Genomic DNA, 26294 nt, shown 5'->3' on the forward strand with positions numbered 1-26294 from the left:
CTCCACCCCGCCAAACTCTTACACATCCCTTATGGGACAGCCCTGAGCACCTCCCCCAAAGAGCCTTCCCAGACCTCTCCTTAACTGGACTTTTTGCACATTTGTATTCCAGGTCTACCTGTCCCATCTGCCTGTCACTGGTTTATTTCCAGTGTATACCCATCGCCCTTTCCAGGCTATGGGCACTTCTAGAAATGTCTACATAACTGGGTAGAGGGCACAATACTTTAATGGTCACTCCTGAATATCTGCTGAGCTGAGCTGACCACAAGCTCGGGAACTAGACCACACTCAATGCTTTATGCTCCTCCATCCATAGCAGCTAAAGTGCAGACCTGTCACTCACCTCTACCCAGGGATAATGAGTAGGGTGGTGCAAGGTAAGGGAAACAGGTACCCTGTGTTGAGTTGGAGTGCTCTCCAAATGGAAAACAGAGGGTCCAAGACTCAAACATGGACTTTGGGTAAATCTGATCTGGTTCCAGAGCTGTCTCTAGAGGGGCAAAGGCAATCCAAGGTTCTAACCCAGCCTGTCTTCGTGCCACCTCCTAGGATCCACCATCCCAGCATATCTGGGCATCCAGGCCCATCAGACTTTAAGGGTAAGCAGACAGTCCTGCCTGCTGCCTGGACAGAGTAGCAGATTTGGGCAGAGAGAACCAGAGGTGAACTCCCAGTTCAGCAGGGTGAGCAAGAGCACTCCCACCCAGAATCTGAGTTCCAGGGACCCTTAGAAGAATCCTTTTGGGGGAGTTGGGCTGTAGTGCAGCAGGCTAAGCGCAGGTGGCGCAAAGCACAAGGACTGGCATAAGGATCCCGGTTCGAACCCCGGCTCCCTACCTGCAGGGGAGTCTCTTCACAGGCGGTGAAGCAGGTCTGCAGGTGTCTATCTTTCTCTCCTCCTCTCTGTCTTCCCCTCCTCTCTCCATTTCTCTCTGTCCTATCCAACAACGACAACAACAATAATAACTACAATAATAAAACAAGGGCAACAAAAGGGAATAAATAAAAAAATAAATATTAAAAAAAAAGAAGAAGAAGAATCCTTTTGGAACCCTCTCCAGCCAGGTGAGAGAAATGTAGCCAGCAGGCCTGAATATAAATGGGGAGCGAGTGGGGAACCCAATCAAGCTCAGGAGAATAAAATGGCCATACTTTATATAGTCATTCCCAGCTTTCACAGAGCACCAGTGCAACACACACACAGACACTGCATCTCAAGGCTACCTAACCACAAGCACTCCCCAGTAAAAGTGGACTTACTGTTGTGTACACACACACCCTCCCATTCATACACATGTCCTCTCCAGTTTATGTTCCTAACACACACACTCACCGAGGAGCCCTTCTTCCTCTTGTTACTGATCCCTCCAAAGCGGAATTTGAGTCCAGCCACCTTCTTCCCCTTGCCCTTTTTCTTGGCATCCTTGGAGCCTTTGATCTTCTTCCTTACTCCAGGACCTGAAAAGGGACCAGTGACAGTGGGACCACCAACCCCTGTCACACTGGCTGACCCACCCACATCCTGACCTCATGCTGCCCTCATAGGACTCCATCATAAGGATCAAATCTACCCTCACCCTGTTTCAGATGCAAAACTCAGGCTAAGAGAAGTAAAATCCTTGCTCATGTGGGGCTGGGGGTACAGGTGGTAGTGGGGGGGTTGGAGGTTGGAGCCTAACACTGCCCCAGTCCTAACTCTCTTCCCAGGGAGAAGCTGTCCCAATGGGATCCATGGTCCTCCCACCCCACCCCACCTGTAGTTCTTGCCTGCTCTACCTTGAGGGCCCTACTGGGGCTGAATGCTGCCAGCCTCCAGTTCTCCCCAGGCCTAGGTAAGGCTAGTCCCACTCAAGGCCCCCTCCTCTAACTCTGACAGTCACCCTAAGAAAACATTAGTTCCCAGGGGGGCTGGCAGGGTTGGTCTGTGTTTATGGAATGGCCACAGGACAATTAGCTGCCTAGGTAGTAATGGCTCCCCAGCAACCTCCCCACTGGGCTGAGTAGGAGCAGTTGGGACCAAGAAGCAGGTGGTCCTACTTGCTCCCCCTCCCCCCAGTCATACCCCATGTAGGGAGATAGGGCTGTGAGCCCAGCTGTACCCCTGGCGGCACCACAGAAAATCTATTTCAATTTTTCAGGCTCTGAATAAGCAGCTCAGGGAATCGATAGCTCAGAAGCTGCAGCCTGAGAGAAAATGAGAAAGTCAGACAGGCTGGGTGGGGCCCAGGATGGGAGACCTGGGGTGGGCACTGAACCACACCTAACTAAGCCCACCAGGCCCCTGCAGGGACCTGGCAATGGGGTCCATCATCCCAGAAAACAAAGTTCCTTTAAGCTGAATCAGGGGTCCCTAGAGTTCCCCTCAGTCCCCCCAACAAAACCCAAACCAGGGCAGAGAGCTGAGCTGCTCTACCTCCACCACTGAAAGCCCTAAAGAAGTCAGTTTCCTTACCCCCAAGAGTCCACAAACCCTCCATCCAAAGAAGTACTACTCCCTCCAAAGCCCCCCAACCCCCACACACACCCAAGACAGACAGCCTCAGGTATCCCTTTTCCCACCAAGAAATTACTGGATCCTAATGCTGAAGGGAGAGTAGACAGAGGCTTGACCTTCCCTATGTGTGTTTATTATGGGAGCCTCAGGAAGGGCCCTCACATAGTGGGGTGCTCAGATAGTAGGTCCTCAGAGGGATCAACAGACTAAACTTGGGAACCCATTCTCCCTGGGAATGTCATAGTCTCAACCTCAAGAGGCCCCCAGTTCCCAGCAGTGCAGGCCTCCCTCACCCAAGAAAGAATCTTAAAGTTCTGAGTACACCATACCCCACTTCTCCACCAGATTTCTCCTCCGAGCCCAACAGGAAGCAAAGAAAGGACAAAAGTGCAGGATCACTCAAGATGCTGGGTCTTTGGTGACAGTTGCCCTTTGTCGCCCAAGACAAGAGTGTGTAGGAGAACTCTGCTGGGTAGGGCTGGATGCCCACCTGCTACTAGCCTTACCCTTGCCCTCCTTGGTCTTGGCCTTGCGGATGGGCACAGGCTGGGGGGGCTGCTGGGGGCTGACAGCCAGTGGAGGTGCGATGGTGACCGTCTCCACTGCTGCGGCCACTGCTGCTGCAGCTGCTGCAGCTGAGCTGCCCTTGAAGGGGTTGTTGGCACTGAACTCCCGCCACTTGGCACCCAGAACGGTCATCATTTTGGACATGGGAATCTTCGGGTTCTTCTTGGCGATGAGTGGCCTGTTGGGGGAGTAGTGGGTAAAGACAGCTCCATGGACAGGATGAGACCCCTCCCTCCCCATACACACACACCCAACTCTGACAAGATCCACCCCTTGTTCCACATCTGCGATATGGTTCCTTTCCCAGGAAACTGGACAAAAACGGGTGGGGGTGATGGGGGAGAGCTGAGTTCACACACACACCCCCAAGACACTCCTAATTCCCTGTGAATGCAGTTGTCAATCTTCTAATTGGGTTTCCAGACCCTGTAAGACCCAAAGGGAGAAGGGGTTCTGCAGTTTACCACTAGTCCTGCCTCCCCTTTCTCCCAGAGCAGAGAGGCCTGGCCCTCAGACTGAGCAGGACCACCATCCCAGGGGCTCGAATAAGCAGAAAAGCAAGATCACCTGTGTAGCTGAAAGGGGTCCTGCATGGCCTAACAGCTCCCACACCCTAGGAGCCCAGGCTCTGTCTGTCTGACCCCCACTACCCCCTGCATTCAGTGCCACCTGGGGTGGGGATAAAGGGTTTCTAGGAAATCCCTGTGGGCCCCCAGCCACGCTGCAGGTTGAGGCCCACCTGAGGAACTGGCTGAAGGCCTTGTAGTTGGTCAGTGTGTGGTAGTCGCCCTCAGAGAACAAGTAGTCCACGTCATCCAGGCCCCACTCGGCCATGAGCTGCCCTGAGGACTTGGGCTCCTGTGGACAGAGGGACAGGAGTTGCAATCAAGAGTGGGGCTCTGTTGCTATGCTTCTAAATTCTGCTTATAATACCTTCTGTTTTGATCATCACGTTAGGTTTGCTTGTATTGCTTAATGCTGTGGTCTATTTACATAATCATTATTTTCATTGGTTTAATCCCCACTGGTTCGAGTGCTTTTTCCTTCTCCCCACCCCCTATCCTACGTACTTCCTCTTCCTGACACTTCCGCCTCAGGAGATATAAAGGACAGTATTTTCTTTTTTTTTCTTTTTTTAAATTTTTTTTATAAATACAATTTTTAATTTTTTAATTTATCTATTCATGAGAGAGATAGGAGGAGAGAAAGAACCAGACATCACTCTGGTACATGTGCTGCCGGGGATCGAACTCGGAACCTCATGCTTGAGAATCTAGTGCTTTATCCACTGCGCCATATACCGGACCACAAGGACAGTATTTTCTAATGAATAGAGATTAGATTGTTGAACTGCATCCCCGCTCGTCAATAAAGACTGAACTGCGTTCCCAGCTCAGCCATGAGTCCCTGATCGTCTCTATCTCACCCTCACGGCTAGCCCGGCATCTGGTGCCCGAACAGGGACCGGCAGGGCTCGTGGTCCAGGAGGTGGCACAGTGGATAAAGCATCAGACTCTCAATCATGAGGTCCTGAGTTCAATCCCTGGCAGCACATGTACCAGAGTAATGTCTGGCTCTTTCTCTCTCCTCCGATGTTTCTCATTAATAAATAAAATCTTTTAGAAAAAAAAAGGGGGGAAGTCAGGCGGTAGCACAGCGGGTTAACCGCACGTGGTGCAAAGCGCAAGGATTGTTGTAAGGATCCCGGTTCGAGCCCCCGGCTCCCCACCTGCAGGGGAGTTGCTTCACAGGCGATAAAGCATGTCTGCAGGTGTCTATATTTCTCTCCCCCTCTCTGTCTTCCCCTCCTCTCTCCATTTCTCCTATCCAGCAACGATGACATCAACAACAATAATAACTACTACAACAATAAAAACAAGGGCAACAAAAAGGAAATAAATAAATAAATATTTTTAAAAAGAATGGGGCTCATCTCACCTGTACTCCCAACACAAGGAGATCTGGTTACAGTGGGGTGGAGAGGAGTGTGTCTACAACTCTCAGCCCCCCACAAATGTCCTAAGCACCCCAGTGCAGTTCAAGAATGGGCTGGAGCCAAGAGTGGGGATGAAGGACACTGTGGGTGATGATGGGAGCTCAGGTCCTCATTAATGTCAGGACTAATAATAGAAGCTCCCCTTGGAGGAAGTGTTCAGGGAACCTGGGTCCGCAGCCTGAGGTAGGTTTTAAGAGGAAAGATATCCTACAGGGGTTAGGGGCAACAGTGTTACGGGAAAATGGGGTTACCGCATGAGGACCTCCATAAGTCATGCAGGGACTATGAAAGGGGAGGTTACTGAAGGGGTTGGGGACCAGGAAAATGTGCCCTGGGGAGGAGACAGGACCATGACACTGCTGGGGAAAGAGCAAGTCGACCAACCATATTTTTGTTTGTTATTTTATTTTTACTGCTCAGCTCTGGCTTATGGTGGTGCAGGGGACTGAACTTGGGGCTTTGGAACCTCAGACATGAGAGTCTCTTTGCATAACCATTATGCTGTCTTCCCTGGTGGTTTAGTGGTTAAGATGCATAACCATTATGCTATCCTCTGCCCTCAACGATGGTTTGCTTGTTTCTCTTTTTGCCACCAAAGTTATCCCTGGGGTTCCATGTCTCCATGGATTCAATGTTCCCAATAGTGTGTGTGTGTGTGTGTGTGTGTGTGTGTGTGTATGTGTGTGTGTGTGTGTAGAGAGACAGAAAGAGACAAAGAGGAGAGACACCTACAGTACTGCTCCACCACTCATGAAGCTTTCCCCCTTGCAGGTGGGCATCAGGGGCTTAAGCCCAGGTCCTCATGAATGGTTATATGCGCTCACAGGGTGAGCCACCACCCAGCCCTAACTCTCTCAATTTTGCATCATTTCCTGGGTGGGCAACTGTGGTAGGAGAGAGGGTGATAGAGCACTGAACCTGAAATGTGACTTCCCAAGGGCATACACTGAGCTCTAGGCAGTCAGCCCAGGTTTCTGGTCACTACACAGATGCAAGCTGAGTGGAAGGCAGGTAGATATGCTGGCTATGAACTCAGACTCTGGAGCCACACAGATGGTTCCTTCTCTACCTGTCATTGCCATCTTATGCCTCAGCTTCCCCATTGGTACAGGGATAGCACCAGCACCTGCTTCACAGCAGGAGAGGGATTTGCACAATTGCTGGGAACTAGACCCCTCACCACTGAGTCCTTCTGCCAATCAGCACATACCAGGCCCAGTCACTGGTCCAGGTGACATGTGGCTTAAGTCAATCTGAGCCTCCAACCTAACAGCTATGCCTCAGGGCTGCTCTCCCTCCACCTACAGAAAGAGCAGAGAGGGCCCAAAAGCCCTGAGCTATTGTTACATCCAATCTTAACAACTAGGATGCCTGGCCAGAGTCCAAAGCTGACCCTGCTGAGACCAAGCAAACAATGGAATATGGCCCCAGGTTCCTCCTTTCCCCTCTTTTATGTCTGAGCCTTTCAGAGCTGGGCAACCTGCTCCTGCAACAAAAGTCTGCCTGCTGGTACAGTCACTAACCCCAGCCACAGTCCCCAGGGTCCCACTCTCTGTGAGTGGTCACTGTTGCTCCTGTGGGACTGGTTCCTGTGGCTGACCTGTCCCCATGACACAGCACAACTGGAGCCACAATGGCAATAGCAGACAGCTGTAAGCAAGCGATGATGTGGTCACAGGAGAGCCCTGAATCAATCATTCTCTAAGTTCCTCTCTACAGGCTGTCACTGCCTCAGCTGACACAACCACAGATGCCTCTCAACACACCTGCCAGCTCAAGAAGTCCCTCTGGGTGTCTGGACTCCCCCTGTACTTCCTAACTTCAGTCATTGACAGTCACTACTTTTGCCTTATCAACAGTCCCTATCTACCTTTGATCCTCACTGTGGCTGCAGACTGGTTCAGAGCTGAATTCCAGGTGACCGGCCTAGACCCAGTCTGGAGCCAAAATGAAAATCAAAGGTAGACTCGAGTCACCAGGCCACCCACCAGCCTCACTTTCTTTCCCAGGAGCCTCCATAGAGACTCAAGACTTGGTTCACCCCCCAAATTTTCCAGGAAGATGCTTTCCCAGAGGAAAGCCAAGATCCACCCTCCAGTTTCCCAGTTCTCAGAACACCCACAAAGATCTCAGAACTCGTGCTGAGTAGCAAAGTTTCCCTTCTACCATTATCAGAGCTCCATGTGTCATTTTCACTCCCATGATTACTCCATGCAAGAGATTTCTACTGCTAAACCTGACTTTAGAGCAAGAATTTCCCTTTTCTCCCCCTCCCACCCTCTCTTTTACCAGAGCACTGCTCAGTTCTGGCTTATGGTGGTGTGGGGGATTGAACTTGGAACTTAGAGACTCAGGCATGGAAGTCTTCTGCAAAAAAAGTCATGCACTGGCTCACAGGTGCAGAACAGCCACCCCATCTGCTGGAGGTCACACAGTGTCCTCCCATGAAGATGTCCTCCCCAAACACTCATTATCCTATTTCAAATGTGTCTTGAACATTCTCACAAACAGGAGCTGGGCAGTGGTGCACCCAGTTAAGCATATGTATTACCATGAACAAGGACCGGGTTCAAGCCCCCGCTTCCCACCTGAAGGGGGTCTGCTTCATGAGCAGTGAAGAAGATTTGCAGGTGTCTATCTTTCTCTCCCCTCTGTCTCTCCCCCTCCTCTTTCAATTTCTCTCTATTCTACATAATAAAAATTAGAAAGAAAAAAAAATGGCCACCAGAAGCAGTGGATTCATAGTGCTGGCACTATGAATAACCCTGGTGGAAATTTTTTAAAAATTAGGGACCGGGCAGTAGCGCAGCAGGTTAAGTGCACATAGCACAAAGTGCAAGTGCTGGTATAAGGATCCTGGTTCAAGCCCGTGGCTCTCCACCTGCAGGAGGGGTCACTTCACAAGCAGTGAAGCAGTTCTGCGGATGTCTATTTTTCTCTCCCCCTCTGTCTTCCCCCCCTCTCCATTTCTCTCTGTCCTATCCAACAACAACAGCAGCAATAACAATAATAACAAAAATGGAGGGAAAATGGCCTCCAGGAGCAGTGAATTTGTAGTGCAGGTACCAAGCCCCAGTGAACCCTGGAGGCAAAAAAAAACAACTCACAAACCTATGTGCACACACACATGCACACAGAAGCATACTTAGCCCACTGCCCCAATCATCCCCAGTGGGAAAGGCTGCTTTGTCCCCTCCCTTGGGACCAAGTCAGGAGGCAGGGCAGCGACAGTGCTGGAGTCTACCTTCAGGTACCCATCGTCATTGTCATCTTCCTCCTCATCCTTCTTTTTGCGCTTGGCCTTTTTCTCCTTCTTCTCCTTGAGTTTCTTCTTCTTCTTCTTATTGGGGGAGTAGTCACTGCCCTCACTGTCCGACTTCTCTTCCAGATCCTCCTCATTTTCTGACAGCTCATCATTGCTCCCCTGAAAGAGAAAGGGAGAAAATCCACTGTCACGAGGCAGAGAGTGGCTGTCTGGCAAAAATAGTCAGCACACATTTTCTGAAATAATCCTGTTCCTGCCCTCAGAACTCAGCATGGAAGCTAAGGGATGCCCTGAGCTGGCAAGAGCCCAGGGTCTTAGCTGATGGCTGGGCCATGGCTAACAGTAGAGTGTGCAGGGCAAAAAGGCCCCTTATGAAGCTGGATTTCCCCATAGGCAAGTAGCCCATTCAGACTGTCCTGGGTGAGGCTCAAGCTCTTGCTTCTACCATAAATGGGTTTATGCGAACTTCAAAAGGAGGGATTAATTGCAAGAGAGATAGTGCTCCATCCTATGTGGTACCAGAGGGCAAACCCAGGATCTCAAATAAGCAACTGAGCCACCACCCAGACCTAGGACTTTAGTACTACATGATGATACTTGGATCCAAGTGTCATAGCAGAGGACAAAATGCCCAGAATCAAGAAAGCAAAGTGGCCCCCTGGAAAAGTTGCAAGTGGCCAGGCAGGAGAAGGACCACTGACTCCTAGCAGCTAACTTGTTTGTGTATACCAGCCATGGATTGCATGTCAAATTATTTTTTTTTAATATTTTTATATTATTGGAGACAGAAGTTAAGAGGGAAAGAGGAAATAGAGGGGAAAAACACCTATAGCACCACTTCACTTCACTCATGAAGCTTCCCCCTCTCTCTGCAAGTGGGGAATGGGGACTTGAACCCAGGTCCTTGTGCATGGTAATGTGTGCACTCAACCAAGTGTGCTTCTGCCCAGCTTATGAATCCTATTTTGTATTAGTTATCACTGGGGCTGCATGGCTTCAGGCCAACCTTTTCAGACAGAAAGACAAAGAAACAAAGGTAAAGCTATCATAGCATCAAAGTTCCCACCAATACAGTGGGTTCCGGGCTTAAGCCAGAATCATGCAATGCTGAGCCCCAGCAATAACCCTGGAGGCAAAAACAAAAAATAAAATAAAATAAGAAAAAAGAGGGAAGTCGGGCAGTAGTGCAGCAGGATAAGCGCACATGGCACAAAGTGCAAGGACTGGCACAAGGATCCCGGATCCTGGTTGGAGACCCCAGCTCCCCACCTGCAGGGGAGTCGCTTCACAGGCAGTGAAGCAGGTCTGCAGGTGTCTATCTTTCTCTCCCCCTCTCTGTCTTCCCCTCCTCTCTCCATTTCTCTCTGTCCTATCTAACAACGACGACATCAACAACAACAATAATAACTATAAAAAAACAAGGACAACAAAAGGGAAAATAAATAAATATTAAAAAAGAATTATGCACATGATAAAGCAGGCACCTTCCCAAGTGAGCTACCGTGCTAGTCCTGAAACCTATTACAGTCTTTCTACTGGTACATGCTGAATTATGGAGTGAGAGGGGAAGAAACACAGAAATTGAAATGGATAAAGTGAGAAATGTTTTTTGTTGTTTGTTTTTTGCCTCCAAGGTTATCACTGGGGCTCAGTGGCTGCACTACGAATCCACTGCTCCTGAAGGCTATTTTTCCCTTTCGTTGCCCTGGTTGTTTATCATTGTTGTTATTGTTGTTGCTGTCGTTGTTATTGGATAGGATAGAGAAAAATTGAGAGAGGAGGGGAAGACAGAGAAGGGGAGAGAATGATAGACACCTGCAGACCTGCTTCACTGCTTGTGAAGCAACCCCCCTACCCCAGCAGCAGGGGCTCAAACTGGTATCCTTGTGCTACCCTCTACGCTACTGCCCAGCCCCCAAGAAATGTTTTTAAAGTCCCTGTTTTGTCAAGAAATTTTAGACCATTATGGATAAATAGGATTTTCTAGCTCAGATAGGAGAAGCTGTGGCTCTGCTATGAAGCTGTAGCTTCCTTAGTCTCTATTTGCTTTTCTGGAAAGGCATTTTTGCAAAAAGCTATACAAACTCCCTTCACACCTCACAGTACTTTATGTAGTATCTAACTTTGTGCATGCAACATTTGAAAACATGTTTGTTTGCTTTTTTTTCTTTTCTGATTTTTTTTAATTGGGGAATTAATGTTTTACATTCAACAGTAAGTACAATAGTTTGTACATGTCTTCCCCTCCTCTCTCCATTTCTCTCTGTCCTATCCAACAACAACATCAATAATAACTACAACAATAAAACAACAAGGGCAACAAAAGGGAATAAATAAATTAAATTAAATTAATTTTAAAAAATTAAAAAAAAAATTTTAAAGGCAGAGATTGAGAAGGAAAGAGAGATGAAGAGACAGAAAGGAGAGACACCTGCAGCACTACTCCACAGCTCTTGAAGCATTTCCCTGCAGGTAGGGGCTGGGGGTTTGAACCTGCATCTTAATACATGGTAATGTGTGTACTTTGCTAGTAATGTGTGTACTTTGCTAGTACACACATTTGCCAGCCCCTGAAATTTCTTCTTAATATAAAAGGTACATCAGGTGGTCCAGGAGGTGGCGTAGGGGATAAAGCATTGGACTCTCAACCATGAGGTCCTGAGTTCGATCCCTGGCAGCACATGTACTAGAGTGATGTCTGGTTCTTTCTCTCCTCCTGTCTTTCTCATGAATAAATAATTTTTTTTTAAAAAGGTATATCAGATATAACTGTACTGATGTACTTTCTACATTAAGGATAGGTATCTGGGGCTGGGGTAGATAGCATAATTGTTATGCAAAGAGACTTTCATGCTTGAGGCTCTAAATTCCCAGGTTCAACTTCCCTGTCCCACCATAAACTAGATCTGAGCAATGCTATGGTAGAAAGGGAAGAGAAAAAAAAAAAAAAAAGGATAGGTATCTGATGTAGGCTTTCTAGAAGACGCTAAGGCACAAGCCCACCACCCCCTCCTGGCTGCTTCATCTCAATATGAGACAAGGTAATTTAAGCAGCTCTTAAGCTTGGCTTCCTTGATTTAGTTTCCTGTCTGCACAGGCAGAAAATGGCCCATTTATATGGAGATAAGGGCATTTATAGCTAGAGCATCCCCACTAGAAAGGCACTGCCTCCTCACAGAAAGCTGTTTACTAGTGGCCTTTGGAGATGTAAGTGGACTGGCAAAGCCCTTCTGAGACTCCTCCTAGCCTGAGCCTTAGGGGAGAGAGGGCCCTGATGCGCCAATTACCAGCATGGGGCTTGTCACCTTTGTGCTTGCTAGTTTTTAAGGCGATCAGACACAGGTATTGGTAGAAAGAACGAGAGAGGTGAAAAAATGAGCTCAGGAAACAGTAATGGGAGTGAGCTATAAGAGGTAGGGAGGGTTAGGGAAGAAGAGAAGGGACGAAATAATAAGAGAACGGGGAAAGTAAAGGAAAATGAAGATGAAGGATGAGGAGGAAAAGAGAAAAGAGGGGGAGAAAATAAAAAGGAGGGGGAGTCGGGCGGTGGTGCAGTGGGTTAAGCACACGTGGCGCAAAGCGCAGGGACCGGCGTAAGGATCCCGGTTCGAGCCCCCGGCTCCCCACCTGCAGGGGAGTCGCCTCACAGGCGGTGAAGCAGGTCTGCAGGTGTCTATCTTTCTCTCCCCTCTCTCTCTGTCTTCCCCTCCTCTCTCCATTTCTCTCTGTCCTATCCAACAACAAAGCAATGTCAACAATGGCAATAATAACCGCAACGAGGCTGCAACAACTAGGGCAACAAAAAGGGAAAAAAAATGGCCTCCAGGAGCGGTGGATTCATGGTGCAGGCACCGAGTCCAGCAATAACCCTGGAGGGAAAAAAAAAAAAAAGAGAAAAAGAAAAGAAAGGAGGGAGGGAGGTAGTAGTAAAGGGCAGTGGGGTTTGTCTGGAGAATCTTGGCAGGGCCGAGCCCCATCTCTGCTTTTCACAGATACAGCTACAAAAGAATTTAGCCCACCACCACTCCCTGCACTTCCTGAATCTCCCAGACACTCAACTCACTCTCTCTGTTGGCTCCCTGCTCCAAACCTTTTATGTCCATTAAGCCTGTGAGTCAGTAACTAATTGACAGTGGAAGTCTTTCTGGGAACAGACTTGGCCACACTGAGCACTAGAAGAGGCAGCACCAGTCCTGGCTCTTGCAGGAGCTCCTGCTCCTAGGGCTGGTGGCCACAGCTCCCAGGCTCTGTCTCAGGATCTGGGTTCAGACAGGGGCATCCATTTCCCAAAAGGTAGAGAGTCCAGCTATCTTCAATACCATCCTTCAGGAGACTTGAAAGATATGCTCTACCCCAGTCCTCACCCCAGCAAAGTTAAGATCCAGAAGCAGAAAACGGTATTTCAGCACCATGGACAGAGGCTACGGGCTAACTGGAGGGAGGGGTTCAGGGCTGGTCCTCAACTATATTGAGAGGTAGACCAGAAATCAGACCAGGGATGAGATAGGACAATGCGTAGTTGGTACATGGGGTTGCCCCAGCTGGAGAGACTACAGGGCAGAATGCCTCAGAACTCTTCCCCCTTACTGATTTGGGAGACTGGGTAAGTCACCCCAGCATCTTGAGAAATAAGGATGCCACAAAGGGTGGTGAGAGCAACAAAGGAAACCACACAGAGAAGGCCTTGAACATTCTGAAATGGGAGACTCAGCACAGGAAGCAAGGACCAAACATGTGGCAGCCTGGGAAAATCTCTAGGGCTCATGCATACTGCCCTGCTACAGCAATGTTTGTCTGAAACAAGCCACAGCTTCTGCCCAGACATCATTATGATCACTTCCTCCTCAGGCTCTCAAAACAATTCTGGTAACACCCATAAAATGCCCAGATGACCTTTTGGAATTTAACCATGCAGTTGTAACAACACTCCAGAGACACATCCAGCCTTGTCCCCAGGTTTCTGAAAATCAGGACTAGTCTGAAGTTGACTTAATAGATGAGGCCTCCAACTGGGCATAGTTACAACACTGATGGGCAATATAACTCTGGCAGAAGGGGCTGTGTGTTGACACCTGAAAGAGGGCTGACCCAACCATCTACTGGGCAGCTGGCACCACCATATCCCAAGTGAGCAAACTCAGCCCAGAGGGAACTAGCTAAAGTAATGACAAGGCATGTCTACCACTAGTCAGCACCCTACCACCCCTGCACAGACTTGATGGTAAGCCTTCATTTCAGGGAAAAAGGTTTTTCCCTCTACTACCTACCTCTACCAAGGAAGGTATCTCTGAATATAGCTGTTTGGATAGTTCTATTCCTGAGCCTACTTTTACTTTTTCTTCCCAAAAAAAAATATATATAGACCCCCTTGCAAAGAACAGGGTAAAGTAACAGGCAACAGCAAATGGTTCTGAAAATAATTCCAAGAGACATGACCATCAATTGAATCTAAAAGGATACATCAACCAGGGGCAAAGGGGGGAAGGAAAGACCCAGAACAGGGGTGAAGGAGCACAGGAGACCATGGTTAGTATTTTAAAACTTCTATGGGGTTGAGAATTCAGGGAAGAAGACACAGACCACAGCAATATCCTATATAATCCCTGAACTAACTTCTTCCCTGAGTCATACAATGGCCTATAAAAATGAGGGTCCTGTCTTCTTAACCCTAAGACAACAGGAACCTTCCACTTCCTCAATAGAGCCTGTATTACCCCAGTCCTGGAACCTCACTTTCCTGCATGCTTCTCTTGATTCCTACCAAATGATATTGCATCCGCCAATCCCAACCTAGTCAACACAACGAGTACCACCTCAGCATACTTTACTTCAGACTATATCCAGAGACATCAGGTGTGGAATGTCAACCCTTCACCCTCATTACTCAGGTGAGACCTTTCCTTTCATAGTATTCTCTAATTCCATTCCAGGCGATTCACTTCCTAACAAAGTCCCAAAACCTAGATATAGAGCATATGTTCACATGTATCCATAAATTAGGGCAAAATATATACCTGAAAGCAAAAGTACACAATAGTCTGCAGTGAGTCAGAATAAAGTTCATAATGAAATAGTGTCTACTTAGACTTAGATACGCTCCTCACCTACTTCCTATTACAGTTCTCTCACTCTCTCCAAAGCTAACCTTAGCAAAGCAAGGACTGCAAAAGCTGAATAAGGGCAAGAGACTGGCATACTTTTATGATGACTGTTTAGTCACTATCAGGCCACCCCATCAGCTGGGGCCCTATTTGGGGAGTCCTGAGATTCCCAAACAGACATGATGGGCCTAGACCTCAAATAAATCCTTCTCTCCATTGTTACCGGTCATCTCTATCAGGAACAACAAAATAGACCCCTTTGAGGGCTCACCATAGGACCTTGTCCTCTACTTGGATCAACAACGGTAGAGAATGTTCCATCCTCCAAAGGAGACTGGACAACAAACTCTCTTCCTTGATTCAGCTTTCTGTTCCTTTCCCAGCCATGACATCATCTCCCCCAGACAATAACTCAGATCCACCTGCATATCAGATTTCAGGCTCAGGAAAAAAAAAAACCTAGTATAGCCACAGGCCCTTTGGAATATAACTAAAATATGCCTACTAGCTACCTACAAAAATGGAGGACCCCCCCCCAACTCTTCATCTGCACTATTCCAGCCTTTAGGTTCATGATTGTTCAACAATTTGTTTGGCTTTGTATGTTAACTCTCTTTTCAGCCACCAGGTTCCAGATGCTAGCATGATGCTGACCAGACTTCCCTGGACAGACAACCCCACCAATGTGTCCTGGAGCTCTGATTCCCCAGAGCTCCAGCCTACTAAGGAAAGAAAGAGGCAGGCTGGGAGTATGGATCCACCTGTCAACGCCCATGTTCATCAGGGAAGCAATTACAGAAGCCAGACCTTCCACATTCTGCACCCCGCAATGACCGTGGGTCCATACTCCCAGAGGGACAGAGAATGAAAAGCTATCAGGGGAGGGGATGGGATATAGAGATCTGGTGGTGGGAATTGTGTGGAGTTGTACCCCTCCTATCCCACGGTTTTGTTAATGTCTCCTTTTTAAGTTAATTAATTAAATAACTCATTAATTTTTAAAAAGGACAAAGAAATTGAAATGGTAGGGGAGATAAGGAGAGAGAAAAAAATGACACCTGCAGCACTATTTCACTGCTTCCCCCCTACAGGTGGGGACCAGGGGCTTGAACTTGGGCATTGTACATGGTAGAATATACACTCAACTGAGTATGCAGCCATGCAGCTAAGGTAGAAGAAATTTTATTTTATTTTATTTTATTTTATTTTATTTTACTACAGCACTATTCAGCTCTGATTTAGGGTGGTGCTAGGGACTGAACCTGGGACTTTGGAGTCTTAAGACATAAAAGTTGTTTGCATAACCACTATGCTATTTCCCCTGCCAGTAGAAGAAATCTTAATGGACTTACATTCCATTAAGAAATCTTAATGGGGGGGCCAGGCAGTAGCGCAGAGGGTTAAGCACATGTGGCGCAAAGCACAGGGACTGGTGTAAGGATCCCAGTTCGAGCCCCCAGCTCCCCACCTGCAGGGGAGTCGCTTCACAGGAGGTGAAGTGGGTCTGCAGGTGTCTATCTTTCTCTCCCCCTCTGTCTTCCCCTCCTCTCTTAATTTCTCTCTGTCCTATCCAACAACAATAATAACAATAGCAATGATAAACAACAAGGGCAACAAAAGGGAAAAGGTGGCCTCCAGAAGCAGTGGATTCATGGTGCAGGCACCGAGCCCCAGTAATAACCCTGGAGGGAAAAAAAAAAAATCTTAATGGAATCACATATAGAATCCATCTGCAAAGCTGCCAGAAACACTCCAGCCAGGCTGTGTATAAGAACAATTGGACATGGGCAAAAGGAGCCTCTGCTCCAAGCCCCAAACCCATGGAGGACACAGTAAGCCACAGGCCCTAGGGGCCTCAAGTGGGCAGCCTCTGCCCACACTTCCTGTTCCCAGGCTCTGCAGATAGCACCTATCCCTCTCCCCTCCCTCACACCCAGAGCTTAACACACTGGGGAAAAGGAGGCATTTAAACTCAAAAGGAAGGACTCAGTGTCTTGGTCATTCTCAATTTGGGGTCATCAAGATTGAGAGGGGAAAAAGAAAGAATGAAATATGAGCCTTCCCATTCATGAGTGTTATAAACAGTTATAATTTAGCACTGAATAATTGGTTGCTATGGTAACCACTGCAGTACAGGTTGAAATCATTTCTCCCTCCTGCGCTGGGTCTGACAAGGAGTTTCATCTACATATGCTCAGGTTCTGGCTGCAGCCCGGTTATTTTATGTAAATCAGAGTCTTCACTTGCTGCTGCTGGGATCCCGGGGTGGGAGGGGGGGAGAATAGCCTGTGCCTAGGTCCCACCCTGGACCTCAGCTACTTTTGCCCCTACCTCATCTGGAGCCACCTGGCTGAATGAAGAGGAACAAAGGGGTAGAAACCCCCTCCTCATATCCTAAGGATGCAAACTGGGTGGGGGCTGGTGTGTGGGGGGAGAGCAGAATCCTGTTTTCTGGCTACAGCAGGCAGGCTGCAGACCCTCTGACAGCTGGCCTGAGCCAGGCCATCCAGAAAGCAAAGGAGGTGACAACCATGGAATGGGTCATTTTGAGGTCCTGGCTGGCACCATATGGTCACCTGCAGGCCTCCAGCCCATCCTGCCCCTCCAACCCTTTTGAGAATCTAAAATGCACCAGGGTAAAGGGAAGAAAAGAAACAAGAGAGAAGGAAAGCAGAAGGAAGGAAATGAGACAAAAGAAAAGGAGGAAAGGGGGCCTTGGAGACACAAGAGGAAATGCCAGAGTCAGGTAAGGCCACAGCCACTCAGACCAAAAGAAGTGGGGGGCAGACTGGCAGCAGCTTGAGAGAAATGGGCGCAGAGACGAAAGCATGTGTTCAGGGGTCGGCGGTAGCACAGCAGGTTAAGCACACATGGCGCAAAGCGCAAGGACCAGCGTAAAGATCTCGGTTCGAGCCCCTGGCTTCCCACCTGCAGGGGAGTCGCTTCACAGGCGGTGAAGCAGGTCTGCAGGTGTCTGTCTTTCTCTCCCTCTCTCTGTCTTCCCCTCCTCTCTCGATTTCTCTCTGTCCTATCTAACAGCGATGACATCAACAACAATAATAACTACAATAGAAAAACAACAAGGGCAACAAAAAGGGAAAAATACATATTAAAAAAAAAAAGAGGGAAAGCAGGTGTTCAGGTTGGCCCAAACGAAAGAAGAGGAGGAAGAGAGAGTGAGGAAACAGATGTGAGTAAGGTACTGGAGCTGCACAGAACCTCCCGCTTTCCACTGCCCCACTATGCCCCCCAACCCAACACACCCCACTACCTTTCCCCCCTGGCTTTGCACAAGAGGAAGGGAGAAAATGCAGCCCTTCCTTGAAAGGGGTAGGGGGGATGAGACAAACCTAGTGGTCTTCATCTGCATTTGGGAACTGGGTAGCCCCAGCCTAAAGGCTGAAGGACCCAGGACCAGGTGGCCATGGCAGAAGGAAGCTTTGCAGCAGCCCATACCAGCAGAAACTAGCTATTCTCTGGCCAGCACAAAGGGAGACCTATAATGCTAGGGGTCAGGGCATGTGAGACCCCTCTCTATGGAAGAAGAACTAGCCCACAGCATCTCCCTCAGTGTGGGAGCCTCCAAATACAGGATTCCCTTCCTTCCCATCTAGCTAACAGGTACCAGAGCTTCACCTTCTTTCCAGCCTCTCTGAAAGAACCTCTGAGCTTGGTTCTCACCTCTGTGATCTCCACACCTGGGTCCTTCCCTCACCCCACAAATCTTCCTAAGTGTAACCCACCTGCTGTCCCAGTTATAGCATGGGGGGATGTGTCCAAAGAGGGGCAGACAAGTCAGCCCTGGGCTGTTCTGGGAGACCAGACAATAAGGACAGAGCCAAGGGGCAACAGAAACAAGGGAGGCAACAGGCAGAGACAGGGCTGAGCTTGGGAGAGTCAGCATCTCTGTGGAGGAAGAAAGGAAAATCTACACCCAGAGAGGGGAAGTGCCAGGTGAGGGCACACGGTGTGTGTGGGTGTGTGTTTAGTTGAAGGAAGCTGCTTTTTGTTTGTTTTTAATTGCCACCAGGGTTATCGAGGGGGCTCAGTGCCAGCACTGAATCCACTGCTCCCAGCAGCTTTTTGTTGTTGTTGTTGTTGTTGTTGTTGCTTTTTCATTTGAAAGGAAAGAGATATATTAAGAGTGGAGGGAGCAGATAGGGAGAGAGAAAAATAGACACCTGCAGACCTGCTTCACCTTTCTTGAAGCATCCCCCTTACAGATGGGGAGTGGGGGCTCAAACCTGGGTCAAACCACCACCACCACCACCACCTCCAGAGAAGGGGCTGCAACAAGGGGCTACGGTCAAGGTTAGATGGGAAACACTAACCCTAATCTCACAAGGCAGCACAGAGGAAGGATAGCTTGGGCTGGAATAGCCACACAAGGGACTGGTATGCCCCACTACTGTCAGTCTTAAGCTGCAGACAGGCCAGCTCCCAGGTAAACACAACAGAAACCTGGAGCACATGCCTCAACATCCCCCCTGCACCTCTCACATGAAGATGCCCATCTAATTCATCTCCAAGGCAGGCGAGGAGTGGACAGGTGATACCCTTCCCAATCACAGACACAGAAACCAGAGAGTATGAGCAGTAGTGGTTCTGGAGGTGACTTCTCATCTGGCTTGCCACCACTGGCCTTTCTTCCTCAGGGGTCTCCCTACTACCAGCCCAGCAATGTTAAGGGGATTGCTAGCACCATCACAGATGCCCCTTCCTAACTCAGAGTCATCCAAGAACCCCACTTCCTTCAGATCACAAGCCAGAGGCCCAGGGTGGCCCCCAATACCCTCCTCATTTGTGCGCACTCAGAACAATCAGGCAGGCACCAAGTGTGGGAGATACTGTCCCTCCCACCATACTGAATGAGGGAATCTGATCCTCCCCAGTCTGACTCTGCCCAAGGCCATTGCCACTCCACTATCTCCCCCTGTGAGGCTGGGTTTCCCTTTGGGCAGGGGGAGGTGAGAAGGCTGGAGAACTGAACCACATTGCCTTGGGACACAACTTATGGGGATAGTTGTGTGGAGCCTGATCTCTATTACTGTGCGATGCAACCCTGATGGCAGCAACTTCCTCTCTAAGCAACCCCCACCCAAAAAAAAAGTTTATATATCTGGTTGGTGGCCACCACCATCACCCCAGGGCCTCCTGGAGCATCAAGATGATGCCCAAAGAGAGGAAGACAGTATATGTGAGAAGACAGAAGCTGTCACTCTATCCTGTCACCCCTCCCCTTCCAATAGGGAAAGGTCTTAAGTTACAAATCAGCCTCAGTTGTCCCATCTGCCAGCCAACAGGAATATCCCATTGATTCCCCAAGGGTGTTCCTGGGGTTTAGTAAAGCAAGTCTACTTGGGGAATTCGACTTCCGGAGGCGGAGCTACGAGCAGCAGATCACTTTCTCTCCTCTCCTCTCCTCTCCTGGATCAACTAGGAATACCAAAGGAGACCACCCGGACCGAAACAAGACAGGACTAGAATGACCACAGAAACCCAGTAAATCACCCGTGAGTACAAACACGCGTGGCTGGTGACAGAGAGGAGAGAGGGGCCTAAGGAGAGATTAAGTGACTGCTAACAGTTCGACAGTTTGTCAGTGGAGACACCACCTCCAGTCTGCTCCACCAACAAGGGGACAGCTGAAGGGAGGAAAGGACTCCCCAGAGACTCACCAAGTACAACTCTGAGTCTCCATTGCTACTACCCTCAGAATCTGGAGCAGCAACAGGGAGGGACACCAGGGCACAGAGATCTAACCGGGAAACTCAGGAGAAGACCTATACCTCGGTGGCATAGCTGAAGGGCTGTGAAATCTCTTTGCATAACCAATGGATTATCTCTGCCACACCCTGCTTTATCTCTTGGTCAGGAGTCATTGATTAAGCCAAGAAGCCTATTGATAGTTTAAAAGCCCTCAGGCTACCATAGCCTACAGGGGAAAAAAAAAAAAAGGCTTTTACACCACTGAACTCCAACTCAGGGATTGAAAAAACTGTTGACTTATATAAAATGGTTAAAACAACAAGAAAAAATAATGGAGACTCGAACCAGGACAAGAGTCCAGCTAAAAGTCCTCCAGAGGGCGAAGCACAAAACAACGAGTTCAACATCCAAACATTAGCTAAGGAAATAATAACAGGAGTGAGTAAAGAATTTGAAAAAATTGTAATCAGAACAACAAATGAGAATATGGAAGAAAATTCTAATAATCTCATGGTTATTAGAGAGCTGAAAGCTGAAATTGCTGAGCTAAGAAGGCAACTAGCTGAACAAGCTAAAACAGTATCAGAGCAGGGCAACAAAATAGATGAACTCCAGAAAGCAGTAGAGGGCAGAGAGAATAGAATCTATGAGGCTGAAGACAGAATTAGCAAGATTGACGATGAATTAGAGACAACTAAAAAAGAAGTAAGAGATCTCAAAAAGAGATTAAGAGATGCTGAAAACAACAACAGAGTCCTATGGGATGACTTCAAAAGAAACAATATACGCATTATTGGCTTACCAGAGGAAGAAAGAGAAGGGGAGGAAGAAAGCGTTCTCCAGGCCATAATAGCTGAAAATTTCTCTAGTCTAGACAACACCAAAGACATAAAGATTCAAGAAGCCCAGAGGGTCCCAAACAGAATTAACCCAGACCTAAAGACACCAAGACATGTCATACTTAGATTGGAAAGGAATAAGGAAAAGAAAGGATCCTCAAGGCTGCAAGAGAAAAACAAAGAGTCACCTACAAAGGAAAACCCATAAGATTAGCAGCAGACTTCTCCATACAAACACTACAGGCCAGAAGAGAATGGCAAGATATCTATCGAGTGCTCAATGAGAAAGGCTTTCAGCCAAGAATACTATATCCTGCTAGATTGTCATTCAGACTAGATGGAAGCATCAAAACCTTCTCAGACAAGCAACAGTTGCAGGAATCAACTATCACCAAGCCTGCCTTGAAAGAAGTTCTGAAAGGTTTCCTATAAACAACCAGACCACCACAAATAGAACATATATCAAAACACTCTAAAACTCTACAAGAATGGCGTTAAAATATCTTCAATCTTTGATATCAATAAATGTGAATGGCCTGAATTCACGTATTAAAAGACACAGAGTAGGAAGATGGATCAGAAAACACAACCCAAAAATATGTTGTCTACAGGAAAATCACCTAACTCAACAAGACAAACACAGACTTAAAGTGAAAGGATGGAAAACTATCATTCAAGCCAATGGCCCACAAAAAAGGGCAGGAACAGCTATTCTCATATCTGACATGATAGACTTTAAAATAGATAAGATTAAAAAAGATAGGAATGGACACTACTTAATGCTCAGAGGATCAGTCAATCAAGAGGACTTAACAATTATTAATATCTATGCACCCAATGAGAAGCCATCTAAATACATCAAACTTCTACTGAAAGAGCTACAGCAATATATTAACAGTAACACAATCATAGTAGGGGACTTCAACACCCCACTCTCTCAACTTGACAGATCATCCAGGAAGAAAATCAGTAAAGACATAAGGGAGCTAAATGAAGAGATAGATAAACTAGAACTATTGGACATTTTCAGAGTCATTCATCCCAAGAAACTGGAATACACATTTTACTCAAATCCACATGGATCATTCTCAAGGATAGACCATATGTTAGGCCACAAAGACAGCATCAGCCTATTCAAGAGCACTGAAATCATCCCAAGCATCTTCTCAGACCACAGTGGAATTAAACTAACACTTAACAATCAACAAAAGATTAGTAACAGTACCAAAATGTGGAAGCTCAACAGTACACTTCTTAACAACTTCTGGGTCAAAGAGGAAATGAAGGAAGAAATCAAAATGTTTCGAGAGTTCAATGAAAATGAAGACACAAGCTATCAAAATATTTGGGACATAGCTAAAGCAGTCCTAAGAGGGAAGTTCATAGCTATACAAGCACACATTAGGAAACAAGAAAAGGCACAAATAAACAGCCTGATTGCACATCTTAAAGACCTAGAAGAACAACAACAAAGGAACCCTAAAGCAACCAGAAGGACAGAAATTACTAAAGTTAGGGCAGAAATAAATAACATTGAGAATAGGAAAACCATACAAAAGATCAATGAAAGTAAATGTTGGTTCTTCGAAAGAGTAAACAAAATCGACAAACCTTTAGCCAGACTCACAAAACAAAAAAGGGAGAAGACCCAAATAAATCGGATAGTAAATGAAAGAGGAGATATCACAACAGACACTGCAGAAATTCAACATATCATGCGAGGCTTCTATGAACAACTATATGCCACCAAGTTAGAGAACCTGGAAGAAATGAATGATTTCCTAGATACCTACCAACTTCCAAAACTAAGTAAAGAGGAAGTGGATAACATGAACAGGCCCATCACAGCTAATGAAATTGAAACAGTTATCAAAAATCTTCCCAAAAATAAAAGTCCTGGACCAGATGGTTTTACAAATGAATTCTACAAAACCTGCAAAGAAGAACTAATACCTCTACTTTTAAAAGTCTTCCAGAAGATTGAAGACACTGGAATACTCCCTGCCAGCTTCTATGAAGCCAACATCACCCTGATACCAAAAGCAGACAGGGACACAACCAAAAAAGAAAACTACAGACCAATATCTCTGATGAACATAGATGCGAAAATATTGAACAAAATTCTAGCCAACCGGATACAGCAGTATATCAAAAAAATTGTTCATCATGACCAAGTGGGGTTTATCCCAGGCATGCAAGGTTGGTTTAATATACGTAAATCAATCAATGTGATCCACCACATCAACAAAAGCAAGACCAAAAACCACATGGTCATATCAATAGATGCAGAGAAAGCCTTTGACAAAATACAACATCCCTTTATGATCAAAACACTACAAAAAATAGGAATAGATGGAAAATTCCTGAAGATAGTGGAGTCTATATATAGCAAACCTACAGCCAACATCATACTCAATGGTGAAAAACTGGAAGCATTTCCCCTCAGATCAGGTACTAGACAGGGCTGCCCACTATCACCATTACTATTCAACATAGTGTTGGAAGTTCTTGCCATAGCAATCAGGCAGGAGCAAGGAATTAAAGGAATACAGATTGGAAGAGAAGAAGTCAAACTCTCCTTATTTGCAGATGACATGATAGTATACATGGAAAAACCTAAGGAATCTAGCAAGAAGCTTTTGGAAATCATCAGGCAATACAGTAATGTATCAGGCTATAAAATTAACATTCAAAAGTCAGTGGCATTCCTCTATGCAAACACTAAGTTAGAAGAAATTGAAATCCAGAAATCAGTTCCTTTTTCTATAGCAACAAAAACAATAAAATATCTAGGAATAAACCTAACCAAAGAAGTGAAAAACTTGTATACTGAAAATTATGAGTCACTACTCAAAGAAATTGAAAAAGACACAAAGAAGTGGAAAGATATTCCATGCTCATGGGTTGGAAGAATTAACATCATCAAAATGAATATATTACCCAGAGCCATCTACAAATTTAATGCTATCCCCATCAAGATCCCAAGCACATTTTTTAGGAGAATAGAACAAATGCTACAAATGTTTATCTGGAACCAGAAAAGACCTAGAATTGCCAAAACAATCTTGAGAAAAAAGAACAGAACCGGAGGCATCACACTGCCAGATCTCAAACTATATTATAGGGCCATTGTCATCAAAACTGCTTGGTACTGGAACATGAACAGACACACTGACCAGTGGAATAGAATTGAGAGCCCAGAAATGAGGCCCCACACCTATGGACATCTAATCTTTGACAAAGGGGCCCAGACTATTACATGGGGAAAGCAGAGTCTCTTCAACAAATGGTGTTGGAAACAATGGGTTGAAACATGCAGAAGAATGAAGCTGAATCACTGTATTTCACCAAATACAAAAGTAAATTCCAAGTGGATCAAGGACTTGAAAAAAAGAAAAAAAAAAAAAAAAAGCAAGTCTACTTGGAAGCATCCTGGGAATGGGGTCACTGACTCACACCCATTACTCACAGGGGACCCCACCCTCATCATTCACCTGGGCATGTTGTTCCGCCTGCTTTCACCAGTTTCATCAGAATTTAAATAGGAAGCAGCAAACCAAAAGGACCACATTGGCCCTACACACACATCCACCCCACCCCCAAGAAGAGCAAGGGAGGAAGCTGGGGAAGCACCACCAGAAGCCACAGAAACAAAGGGACACGCATGTGGCATAGGCAGGAAGGCCAGGAGATTGCCACCACAAGGATAACCGATGCCTCAAAACCCTGCGTAAGGACATTTCAGACTCTCTAGAAGGGTTTTGTGTGCCTCAAACAGCATCACACACAGGTGTGGTTGCCTTTCACACTCAGCTCCTGGGATACCCCCACCCCCTAATGGAGGCCAAAGTCCCAGGGCACAAGCCAATTCCTCCACAGTCCCAAACAGAGCAGCCCGGGCCTCCATGGGGCCCCCTACCCCCAGGTCCCCTCACCTCTTTCTTCTTCCTCTTCCCTTTTGACCGATTCTCCTTCAGTTTCTTAGCTTTCTTCTTCTTGGGGAGGCTCATGGGCTCCTCAGGGAAAAAGTCATCGAAGCCTTCAAGGCCACCATCTTCTTCTTCTGGGAAGGGGGTTGGGTACACAAGGAGAAAAGAGTTAGCCCACTGCTTCCCACTGGGACATAGGGAAAAGGTAGGGCTCACAGGGACAGGCCACTCTGCTGGCCTCCAGCATGCCACATCATGGCCACTCTACCCTCCCCAGTACCACTCCCTCTCTGCTTCCCTTCAGACAGTCCTGGATGCTTCCCAACCCTCAAGGCCACCTTCCAGTAAGTGGAAAACAGGGGTCTGCAGTCCCACCTGCGGTGCCAGTGTCACTTTCTCCCATTATGTGTAAAATTGAACTGTGACCACCTAGTCCCCATATGACAGTGGCAAGCAAAAGGTAGGAGCTAATTGGGAAGCCTGGTTGACATGGCTCCTACCTCATCCCCTGGGGAGCGGGTGTGAAGGAGAAGAAATGTCACAAAACAGCCAAGAGGTAACTTAAGAATAAAAAATGGGGGAGTCAGGCGGTAGTGCAGCAGATTAAGTGCACATGTCGCAAAGCACAAGGACCGGCATAAGGATCCCGGTTTGAGCCCCTGGCTCCCCACCTGCAGGGAAGTTGCTTCACAGGTAGGGAAGTTGCTTCACAGGTGGTGAAGCAGGTCTACAGGTGTCTATCTTTCTCTCCCCCCCATCTTCCCCTCCTCTCTCCATTTCTCTCTGTCCTAACAACAACGACATCAACAACAACAATAATAATAACTACAACAATAAAAAAACAACAAGGGCAACAAAAGGGAAAATAAATAAATAAAATTTTTAAAAAAGAATAAAGAATAGGGGGTCGGGTGGTAGCACAGCAGGTTAAGCACCCATGGCATGAAGCACAAGGACTGGCATAAGGATCCCAGTTCAAGTTCCCGGCTCCCCACCTCTAGGGGGGGGTCACGTGACTGGCGGTAAAACAGGTCTGCAGGTGTCTATCTTTCTCTCCCCCTCTCTATCTCCCCTCCTCTCTTGATTTCTCTCTGTCCTATCCAACAACAGCAATGATAACAATAATAATGACAACAACAACAAGGGCAACAAAGTGGGAAAAATGGCCTCCAGGAGCAGTGGATTCATAGTGAAGGCACTGAGCCCCCAGTGATAACCCTGGAGGCAAAAAAAAAAAAAAAGAAGAAGGAGAAGGAGGAGAAGGAGGAGGAGGAGGAGGAGGAGGAGGAGGAGAAGGAGAAGGAGAAGGAGGAGAAGGAGAAGGAGAAGAAGAAGAAGATGGAGAAGAAGAAGAATGGCTGAACACACAGGTCTCACCAACTCAGAGCAAA

At 47.1% G+C, this 26294-nt stretch overlaps 1 protein-coding gene across 3 annotated transcripts in view; it reads right to left on the reverse strand.

Annotated features, from left to right (window-relative positions):
* The window catches only part of CHD5 (chromodomain helicase DNA binding protein 5), a 90990-nt gene that overhangs the window by 50566 nt on the left and 14130 nt on the right, over positions 1-26294 (reverse strand). For all 3 annotated transcript variants that reach the window (XM_060201341.1, XM_007532761.3, XM_060201340.1), the window contains exons 2-6: positions 24910-25037; positions 8305-8484; positions 3804-3922; positions 3004-3242; positions 1337-1461 (exon numbers count right to left, since the gene is read on the reverse strand). In XM_060201341.1, coding sequence (XP_060057324.1) covers positions 1337-1461; positions 3004-3242; positions 3804-3922; positions 8305-8484; positions 24910-25037 — 791 coding nt within the window. The remainder of the gene's footprint in view (positions 1-1336; positions 1462-3003; positions 3243-3803; positions 3923-8304; positions 8485-24909; positions 25038-26294) is intronic.

The sequence above is a fragment of the Erinaceus europaeus genome, chromosome 11 (genome assembly GCF_950295315.1).
Source record: "Erinaceus europaeus chromosome 11, mEriEur2.1, whole genome shotgun sequence".
Classification (NCBI taxonomy): Eukaryota; Metazoa; Chordata; class Mammalia; order Eulipotyphla; family Erinaceidae; genus Erinaceus; species Erinaceus europaeus.